Genomic DNA, 11,361 nt, shown 5'->3' on the forward strand with positions numbered 1-11,361 from the left:
GCAGCAGAAGTTTCATGAAATGCAGATTCACAAGAAGCAATGGTTGTACAAGTGTGATAGTTTTTTAGAAAAAATTAATGTCAACACAAGTGAAGAGACTATAGTTTCAGAGAGAAGTGCAACAAATAAGCTCCACAAGCTAGCTAACCTGTGTATATTTGAGGAGTTCACATTCTAACAACTCACAGCCAGTCCTACACGAAGTTAAGATCGAGGAGAGTATTTTCCTTTGTAAATTTTTGTACTCTATCGCGAGCTTCACATCCCAACTCGCTCTTTCCCTAACAGACAAAATTGCTTATTCATGACAAGTTCTTCAAATATCTTTCCTTTTTGCAAAAAAATTATGCATCGCATGATCATTGGTGTTACCTGTCATCAAGATTTTCATCCCCGAGGGCATCCATCCTGTCTTGAAAGGTGCTGTTTAGGTCTCTAAGGACATCAAGTTCCGTTTCCAAGATTTCTTGTGTCTGAAAAGGCATTGCAAAGATGACTCATGAATAAAAGCAATCTTGGATGGGTAGTTCCTAGAGTAGCAGTACAAGTCATAAGGATGAGAGAATGTACAATGATGCTTGATTGCCAGTTCGGATTTCGAGCTCTACGTAGAACATCCAGTAACGGAGTCGGCAACCCGTAGCGAAAGATTCCATGGTCTTTTGAATACCACGTGCCACGAACCATGTGAGTGAGCATTCAGGTGTGATTCGTCCATCTTCACAATCTTCATCCTGCCAAATATCGAACTCTGACACACAATGTTTAATAAATATAAGTTATAACGAATTGTGAGAATATAAGACTAAGGAGCAATAAGTTTTGGGTTCATAAGCGGGGGGATGTCTTAAACTTAATTATACGATGAAACGTTGTTATATTTAAAATCAAATTTAAAAATATTATTTCATTATTAATTAAGAGATAGTATCAAACATAAGGACACACATCAAGAGACACTAGAATAAAAAAGATTTTACTACAGCATAAACATATCAGATAAGACAAGATAAAACACAAATATAGTATATAGGAAGGGGTATTTAGGAAATAAACACAGCTACATGAAATTGACCAAATAATTGTTACTCTAGGAACACTTAATTATATATACTAATTAATACACACATAGTGAGTTTAAGGCATCGGATATACTTTATCAGAAATTAATGTAGTATGTTATTAACTACACGAGGAGGGATGTCTAGAAAAACAAGAACAAACCGGAAGAACTTAGGATATTTAAAAAATAACAAATAAAACACAACAAAAGACGAGATGAAAAGATCAAAGGGGCAATTATTCTACAGTCCACCCCTTTCTTAATAATATAGAGACATATAGCATATACAGATACAAATACGAGGGTTCTTTGTCTACCTTATTTAGTAATATATTTCATGGGATTTATATGTATCATGTGGTGCAACCAAGAAAAAATATAAACAAGAGAATACAAACATCAAGAGAAGTACCTAGTGGAATAACATCATATGGGTTATCTTCTCGCGGTAAGAAGCCATAGAAAGTCAACAAATGAGAACTGGAGAACTTTCCATAACCAAGAAAACACTGTTCTCCTGTATGACATGCTCTTGATAAAGGAAATCTCAAGGAATGTGTACTCGCTTCTATTCTTCCATAGCGCATTACATGCGGGCATATCTGACAAGAAGAAAAACCAATTGCTATTAGCTATAAACCATGCTAGCCATGTGATATTCAAGAATTCCATTAATTAAATATCCATATTATTTGATTCCTATTATTCTCAATCTCCGTTTTTGGTTCTTCTTTGTTGTGGTGGGGTTGGATGAATAAGTTTCGATTTCCATTTTCTTCATTGAGTTTACTAAGCCGTTCTGTCATATACAAGTCCTCATAGAAGTTTGACGATGAATTAAGAAACACAAATCACAGAAACAAAGCAATAGAAACTGGTAATTATCTGACCGAGTGATTGAGAAAGCCAGCAACAGGAATTAAACAGGTTCTTAGCTTTCCATCAGTGAAGACAACTTTCATGCTGTTAGAGTAGAAGAGTTCACAAGCCCATAAGAAGTGCTCCCATGTGTACAACTCCGACGGAAATACGTCAGGATGAAGATCACTCAGTGCAGGAAATAACTCCTCATATTGAACCCGTAGGTGCTGAAACAAAATGAAACTATACTTGGCGTCATGCTTTACAACGTTTACATTTTCGAATGGTTGCTATTATACCAAATATAGCGGTTAGTATCAAAGCAACTCAAATATTTTTAATGTACTAGTAGCTCAAATGACACATAAGCAACATACTGGACAATGGGAACAATTGCTGCTACCTAATAGAGTAGCACCAAAAACCATTTGACACTTCATGAAAATTGAGTTGTACTAAATGTAATTTACAGAAAACTACTGTTAATTGTGAAAATATGGGTGTCCTTATGATTGAGATGAAGGGGTTGAATGACCTCTTTCGCTTGCACAATTTCTTCTAACAATAAGGTTCCATCTAAAGTCATGACAGCATCAATTCCAAAGCTCAATCCTGCATTTCAAAATAACCAAATAGCAAAGTCCATTTCAGACAATGTTCAGTATATATCACGCACATTCAACTGTTTAAGATGACATCTGTATGAACTAAAGCACGAGCTATGACAGGTTAGAGGACTTCTTTACCATAACCCATTATAATTCCTACTTGTTTTTTTGTTAAAATTGAGACATTGACCCAACTCAACCTCAAAAGCTAGCTCAAGGGGATGCATTGTTCAAATCCATATATACAACTCTCAAGGACTTAATTCAACCGATGTGAGACATCTAATAGACCCCTCACATCCAGGAATGAACAATTGGAGCGTAAAGTTTACGAGACATTATCAAATGACCCATTGGGTAGTTTAACATATAACGGTGGACCTTAGCTCTGATACCACGTTATAAAACATTATCAATTGATCCATTGAGTAGTTTAATATACAGCGGTGGACCTCAGCTCTGATACCACGTTAAGATTGAGACTCTGACCTAACTCAACCCCAAAAACTAGCTCAAGGGAGGATGATTGTCTAAGTCTATATATACGACTCTGAAAGAATTAATTCAACCGAATATACGACTCTGAAAGAATTAATTCAACCGATGTGAGACATCTAACATGATATCACACTTGAAAAACAAGAATATTTGGACCAAATAATTCTTCTTTTCATTAATCATTAATTTATAGAATTTACACAACATATACAAATCATTTAAATCGGGAAACTAGATCACTGATTGGAGTACAACATATTTCTTTCCTATAATACATTCCTATAATACATAGATTTACAATCAATTAGCTAATCTACACATTAACAAGAATAATTATCAAAGTCAATTTTGATTTTCCAACAATCCTCCTCAAGCTTGTTTGAAAATATTTTCCATTGCCAGCTTGCCAACTAGAAAATCAAACTGCGCTCTTTGTAATCCTTTTGTGAAGATGCCCGTCACTTGTTCCTTAGTGGGAATGTAGACCATGCTCACCAAACCGTTATTTATCATCTCCTTAATAAAGTGTATATCTACTTCCACATGCTTTGTACGGTCATGAAGAACTGAATTATGAGATATCAAGATTGCAGCTTTATTGTCACAATACACTTTCATTGGAGATGATTCACATGCTTTCAATTCATCTAGCAACCTTCTTATCCACATATTCTCACAAATTCCATGAGCTAAAGCCCTATACTCAGCCTCCGCACTGCAACTAGCGACTAAATTTTACTTTTTAATTCGCCATGTCACCAAGTTTCCTTCTACAAAAGAGCAGTAACCCGAAGTAAATTTTCGATCTCCTATATATCCAGCCCAATCTGCATCGGTGTATTCATCAATTTGTAAGTGCCTTAGTTGTCACAAACTTGGCCCTTTAAGTGCTTTATTTCATCCTACCTATTTGGGCATTGCCCCCATAATAGGATGGATGGCCAAGATTTGCCCATGCATATATAGTACCCACTTTTTTTTTTTGAAATTGTATGTGTGGTAAGATCTGACCCGTTGAAATGAAGTGAGGGTAGTGCCCACATAGGTAGGATCTCATCTATCCTTCTAAGTATATGTGCGGCCTTTGTCCCTTGACTCTGCCCTTGCGAGCACTAGCAAAGCAGCCTTAAGAACGATCTTGCGTGGTTAAAAGTATAAACAAGCACAAGTGAGTTGGAGAATTTATAGAGAGATAAAGTACACACTTGGTTGATTGCCAATTAGTTCCTACAACTCTATATATACAAATCTCTTAGGTTCTAGAATTTTCCACACTACTCTACACTAGATCATACTAGAAATTGCTACACATTTACATTCTACAATATACAAGTGTTGTAGAATTGTCTAGAACTTCCTCTAAGGCTCTTCATCTTTCTTGATTGCTCCGAAGGTTTCTAGACTCACTTTTTTTCCACATCATTGTAGATCCTTCCACATAGACCAAGAATGTTGTCAGGGCCTGTGCTCTTAATTAATATTTAATTACCAAACAACAAGGATTAAATGGTGTAAACAACGAAAACAAGTTAAAACGTTCATTTGGGCCTACAGAAATTTCGGCAGGACCTCCCCGTAAGTAGGACATCCCAAAAATTTCAAAACACAACTATATACGCTCGAAAATAACATCAAGTTCACAATCACCAAACAAATATCCTACGGCCGCACTGATCAGGACTAGACACAACATACCACAAATAAAATCCAAAACAACATAAAAACAACACCATACAGCTACACAGGGCATCTCCCTGCAAATGTATCAAACCAGTATAATATATAGGTATCTGGGAACTCTGACACAAACCAACTGACTACTGGGTACAACTCGCTGACGCTCCACCTGACGCGTCAAATCCCTTGGAATAACCTGCTATGACATCAAAAACAACCACAACATAAAAAGAAAACATGGGTTGGAACCCAGTACGACAAACCAGTAAAATCACGACGTATATAAAAGACATGTAATAATACCAAGTAAATGCAATGACATGCGATGCATGAATGGTAACAATGGAATAACGGATACCAAATGGAGTCTAAACGAATACCATCATCAACAGTAACAGTGGACACCCGTGTCAAGAATGCAGCATCAAATCGCCGCTCGTCCATGTACGTAGTATCGAGAATGCGAGTAGCTAAGTTGCTCGTCCCTAGCTGTCATCTGGGAATGTGGCTAATCCTAACCCACTCGTCCCTCTGATGACTCAATATATCTCAATAGAATCAACATAAATCGCCGTCAAAGGAGTCAAGGCTCAATATGTTACGCTAACACAATTAATGCATGAATGCAACTGAATAAACATTCAAGGCACATAATAGCACACAACATTCACCGAATATTCTTACACGCCAATATAAGCGTCATAATGATATAAGTTTGAGCTTACCTCAACTATAAACTTACAACACCACAGTAATTTCTTAAGGACTTCCTGATGAAACTCATCCAACGATATAAGTATAACCTACAATATAAATTCGCTATACACTTCAGTATAATGCATTCCAACTTACTAAAACAATTTAAATAGGAGCGGTTAAAATTTGAATTCTGGGCAGCCTATAAAACCCGTATATAATCTGAAATTTCAAGCTTAATACCTCAAGAATCGAGGCTAAAATGCACAACGGTGATCTCGCGAAGGTGGCTCGCCGGAAAAGTCACCGGAAACACTGTTTCAACACCGGAAACCTAGCTGAAACATAGCTAGAAATCAGCTGAAAACAGAGAAATATAACGGGCTTCTATTCCTCGCTAAACAAACCCACATCAACAAGAAAAATTGAAGCTAGAAGCTCACCAAATCGGACAAAGAACGAAACGCAGCTGCTGCCCGAACGCGAAGGATGGAGCTCTATCATGGTAGGAAAGAAGTTAATAGAATGGACGAAGAAGATTGCTAAGCTGCTGCACTATTCCTCCGGCTGTTGGCGGCGCGGCGCGACGCGACTGAAGCAGGAGGAGGAGAAAAGCGACGAGTTGCAAGGCTGGGGAAGAGCTTTCTGGATTGAACGATTCTGCTATCCTTAAATCAAATGGGTTGGTTAATATATTATGGAAATGAGTTGGGCCTATTATAGTTATTGGGCCTCACAAATGTTCATGTATTGTCCACAATGTTCTAGGTTCTTCTGCATGAACCTAGAACCTTATTGTCTCATTCACAATGTTCTAGATTCTTTTGCATGAACCTAGAACCATGAATCTAGAACCTTTGTGACTTGTCTAAAATGTTTTACCTTCAATTGGTGAGAAATTACCATCTGCTATTCTGACTTTTTGATTTCTAGGACATGGGTTATAGGATTCAAATAAATTTGAGGATCCGGAATCAACTATCCATGGAGCGGAGGATTTAAACTGACAAGATAGAGCATTTAGTTCATTACATGTGTATATCGTAGAAGCACTAGGAGTACCACATGGCTGACGGGATTTTAGCAGCAGTAGAAGATGTTCAACCTGCTCTTGGTGAAACGAGTCATTTCAGCCTCCGGTTTGTTACCTGTTTTCCCTTTCCAATGAGCAGGTTTGCCATGGATCCTCCAACACTTATCTTGAGAATGATTAGGCTTTTTGCAGACATCACACCAAATGTGTGGTCTCTCATCATTTGTTCACTGATTTGTGGTAGGTTCCACCTGTTATTACTAGGGCTGAACCTTCAACAGCAGGTCCGAGAACACTTCACCAGTTGGGGGCAAGGGCTGTCTCCCAATGATTCTTGCTCTAACCTCATGAAACTCAACATTGAGCCTCGACAGGAATTTAAAGATGTGATTATCCTCCACGACCTTTTTTATCATGGCGTTCACCACTTCACCTCGGTAAACTTCCATTCCCAGGTATTAAAGAGATCCAAATCTTGCCAAATATGTTTCAAGGAATTGAAGTACTTGGTGACATTGTCCTCCCCCCGTCGTAGTTCTCCGAGTTTGAGTTAAGCTCAAAGATCTGGGATTGATTTCCTAAATCAACGTAAATTTGATTTATGTTTTCCCAAAGCTCTTGTGCCGTGGGATAGCACATGTAATTTGATATATCTTCTTCCATGGAGTTTACCAGCCGTCATAACCATGGAATTCTCAGCGTCCCATGTACTATAGGTTAGATCATTTGTTGCAGGGGCTTTCTTTTCACCTGTTACATTCGGACAGATTGTGACCATCTCAGAAAGTTACCTCCATTCAAACGAATTGTGGTTATCTGATTGAAGTGAGATTCTGAGGTGGTTCCACTAATTTTTGATGAATTAGTGACAACAGGATTGGTCTCTATGGTAAAATCACTCGGAACTTCTGACATGGTTTTAGGGATGCAGCGGCAAAAAATTGTGTTTTCGGTGGCCCTGATACCAACTCGAAAAACAAGAATATTTGACTGAATAAATCTTCTTTTCATTAATCACTAACTCATAGAACTTACACAGCATATACAAATCATTTAAATCAGAAAACTAGATCATTGATTAGAGTACAACATATTTATTTCCTATAATACATAAATTTACCATCAATTATCTAATCTACAAGTTTACAAGAATAATTACTAAAATCAATTTTGAATTTCCAACATTTTTAGGCTGGTATAACCAATTTTGTATTTATTAATGTTAACCTCCAAATTGTACTTTACCAGTCAACAGCATACAGGCAAAGAGTTGAGCTAATACTTGTTAGAGGATTTGACAGATCAAGCAACATAAACACAATAATAGAGAGAAGGAATGAGGTGATTCCAGTTGAGCACTTAATTTTAATAACAGAGTTACCAGTGTTAAATTTCTCAGGCAATGTCTCAAAAAATAATTTAAATCTTGAATTCTTGTTGTACTTCTCCTTCATGCACCACAAGAGGAACATTGTCTCTGTTGAAATCCCATTGATTTCATTGAGAATATGGAACTACCTCGAAGAAACCATGAATATCCATTAGCACTCGACGAGCTGATTACATAATATACAAAGAAATGGTATGGCAATTCAATGAGTAATAAAATCCTTACTAGACAACAAGGTGTACCATGTTCGATTCATGCACAAGCTCCTCCGAAATAATGATAGATGCAGGAATCTCCAAAGCAGTATCTCCTACTTTTAGGTCTTGTGTAGCTATGGCCCCTCTTCCTGCTCCTTCAATATCTAGATGAGAAAAATTACATCAAAGGAAAATTTTTGTTGTATTAAACCTCCTTATGCTTTTACCCAACAAAATCCATCATTTGTATGAATATTGAAACTGATTAAATTCAACATTGCACTTAATTAATCATACAGGGACAGATATTCAACAAATTATGGCTTTGCAATATTGCACTCACAAGCTATATCCAATTTTGTCCCTGCACCATGATCGACAGACCAATCTAATAGACACTTTTCTTTATCCGAGTTACGGCATCTAACAAATTTCGACTCTTCACCAAATTTGCTTCCAAGTTCATGGATCCTATCAACTATTTCATCTCGTAACTTCTGCATAACATTTTTCATCTTGTGTTTCTCAGCGGACAATGAATTATCAGTTACTTCAAGTAGATAATTCAGAGCTTGCAATTCATTCCTGGGATTACTGTAATTCCTCGTACTGTCTCCGTTAAAGTAAATTTCCACCTGCATCCATTCATAATTGTTCATAGATTTTTACATTACTCTAAAGCAAACAATGATACCATTAAATGACTAATCCTAATTCGAAAGTCCAATCTTAAAACATTAGCATATCATGAGAATGATGAAATCTTGATAATTGAACTACTGTATGGTTTAAAAGATTTGAATTCGATAATTACTACAAGCTATATCTTTCGGTAAAGGCTCAAGCGCTCGATCCTATAATTTATATAAGAGTCAAGATCAAGGGTATTCCAATGGATTGCAAAGAGTGTAATCATTGAGAATTTTTCCAACTAGAAAAATGATCAAAACGTGGAGCATCGATCCTATAATGAGTCTCTCAAACTTAATGTCGCTACAATTACATTACATTTAGAGCTAACACGTGACAAAAACATTGCCAATCCCATGAGAAACCAACATCCACGGCGCATTATTTTGGACATTTTTCAATAACCAACCAAAATTCATCCCATGCACCTTAATAGAAGCTAATATTATGAGCACGTCATATTATTACCACTAACGCAATAGTAGCCCTAACTTGGTTTCTTTTTACATCGTGTTGATTCTTCGTGAAAGTATCAATGTCTGTCATATCCTAACCAAAAAGTGCAAAGTAAAAGACTATTGTCTTAGGTGAGAGAATCTCTCAATGTCGTAAAAGACTAAATGCTTCAGTTACCAATTTGTTGCAAACTCAGAAGTTCTTTTTCACTGTTCGAAAAGGGAAAGTTTGTTTATCCATCAGCATAAGAATGGCATAAGCAAATCCCATATGTTTATGTATCCCATATGTTTACAATGTTGAGATTAAAGTAATAAGAAGGTGATCACCTCATCAAAGTTTATTATTCTTGCTTGTTGAATCAACCTGTTCAAGAAATCATCCAGTTGATCAGGAGTGGAAGTGGAGGAGCATTTAATGCGTGCCTGAATCTTCGAATCGAAACCCATATCATCAAGTAATTTCTGTCAAGTGATAACAAAGTAGTCACAATAAGGGAATGAAAATGATCACTACTTCAACAAGATACTTGGTTCTTCGTCACATCAAATAAGACAGAGAAATTTAAAGCCAAATTGTCGCACCTTCTTCCTCATGAATAAAGGGTCACTTTCAGGAAGTTCAAGAACCAATGCAAGTTCATCATCATTCTCTTGCTGCCAAAAATAAAAATAAATTTCTTAATTTTTTATAGCCAGAATCATATTCCAAAATAAAAAGAACACACACTCGCGCACACACAATATGCACTTCTCTACATTCCTCGAAGATTCACATTTAATATCCGTTTTTAATTCACTCTCCTTCTTACCAGCTTATTCACCAAACCCCTTGAGCCAATGGATTAAAAATAAGTAACTCTCAAACCCAAAAACTGATAAGTAACATAAATTACAACCAGAAAGAAACGATAACCAACTATCATCACCTTTTTTTTAATCATCCCAGGCTCTCGTCGGCAAAAATAATGAAAATCTTAGACACCGTTAAAAATTTCTAGAAATGGAAACGTATAGATACGGGAAACTACACATACTGGGAGGCGTGCATCTGTATCAAACAAGGGTTTACCTTATCCAAGTCCATTCTGGAGTAGAACTGTAGAAAGCAGTAGTTTCCGGCGCCTAACAGGTGACGAACCAAACTTCTTGCAAAGAAGCGGCTGCTTGAAGGTAAACTGAAATCGCTCATTGGAAACCCGCTTTTAGGGGGTATATTCATACTTACAGATATCAACTCTAATCATGATCTGCATCTGATTGTGGGCTCTTGGCCCAATCATCGTTAGGCTCATTCTATTGGGTAAAATCTTGGAGAAAATTTTTGCCCAAAGAGTTATTTAAATTGTCACGGTTTAATAAATGGAAAATAAACATATGAAATACTTTATATTTCTAAAGTTGTTATTTTATAATAATAATAATAATAATAATAATAATATTTTGAAGTAGATACGGAGGTTAGTTTTAGAAGTACACGTTTGAATATATATATATATATATTTTTTAAAAAGACGTTATTCGTTAATCAAATAAGTCATGGTTTATAGTCGGATCAAAAAACAACACAAAAATTTTTATAAGATGGTCTTCAGAGTCAATTTTGTGAGACGGGAAATCATGAGATGCAAGGATATGCACAACATGACTGGTTTACGCTACAAGATTGGATTTTCCGGTTAGACGCTTGATAGTATAAACAATAATTGTGAACAAAATATATAATGGATGCGTCTAAGGATGGCAATGAACCCAGCCTCGTTCGGGGTGGGTTAGACCCAGTTAAGCTAGTCGGCACGAGTCTTAGTTCACAATATTTTAGAATTTAAATAATTATTATTTATGTTGATATGTTTAATATGAAAATGTATAATTATGATTCTTTCTTATTATGAGTTGGATATAAATTAATAGATTTTAATGTGTGATAATATTTTTTTGTCCATAAATATTACTAACATAATATCGGAAAATAAATTTGATAATTTATTAATTTTTAAACATTTTTTATTGTGTAGGGACTAAAGTTTCTAAAAAAATAATTATAGCCGGTTCAACTCGGATTAGACCCGCCTGATTTCGAGGAGGGGAACTCGGTCGGAAGGATTGCAAATGGAATTGCCAAATTTGAATGCTTCAATGAAAGTATATGGAATGATTTTTTAAGTTAACTCTCATTCGAAAAAATTGAGA

General features: G+C 36.2%; 1 protein-coding gene and 2 long non-coding RNA genes across 3 annotated transcripts; 1 reads left to right on the forward strand and 2 right to left on the reverse strand.

Moving 5' to 3' along the window:
• Positions 1 to 10,390, reverse strand: LOC140842846 (uncharacterized). The gene is made up of 12 exons (XM_073211038.1): positions 10,241 to 10,390; positions 9,754 to 9,825; positions 9,499 to 9,633; positions 8,367 to 8,658; positions 8,069 to 8,187; positions 7,818 to 7,950; positions 2,460 to 2,536; positions 1,954 to 2,151; positions 1,476 to 1,665; positions 571 to 751; positions 373 to 473; positions 1 to 281 (listed from the first exon to the last, which is right to left on the reverse strand). The coding sequence occupies exons 1-11, from the start codon at positions 10,388 to 10,390 to the stop codon at positions 428 to 430; spliced, it is 1,593 nt and encodes a 530-aa protein (XP_073067139.1). The 3' UTR covers positions 1 to 281; positions 373 to 427.
• On the forward strand, positions 3,784 to 4,246 carry LOC140803006 (uncharacterized). The gene is made up of 2 exons (XR_012111732.1): positions 3,784 to 3,917; positions 4,101 to 4,246. It is a non-coding gene; the product is annotated as an uncharacterized lncRNA (long non-coding RNA).
• Positions 4,462 to 7,811, reverse strand: LOC140803005 (uncharacterized). Its single transcript, XR_012111731.1, has 3 exons — positions 5,847 to 7,811; positions 5,647 to 5,741; positions 4,462 to 5,510 (listed from the first exon to the last, which is right to left on the reverse strand). It is a non-coding gene; the product is annotated as an uncharacterized lncRNA (long non-coding RNA).
• Positions 10,391 to 11,361: the final 971 nt, after the last annotated feature.

This window comes from Primulina eburnea, chromosome 10 (genome assembly GCF_022965805.1).
Source record: "Primulina eburnea isolate SZY01 chromosome 10, ASM2296580v1, whole genome shotgun sequence".
Classification (NCBI taxonomy): domain Eukaryota; kingdom Viridiplantae; phylum Streptophyta; class Magnoliopsida; order Lamiales; family Gesneriaceae; genus Primulina; species Primulina eburnea.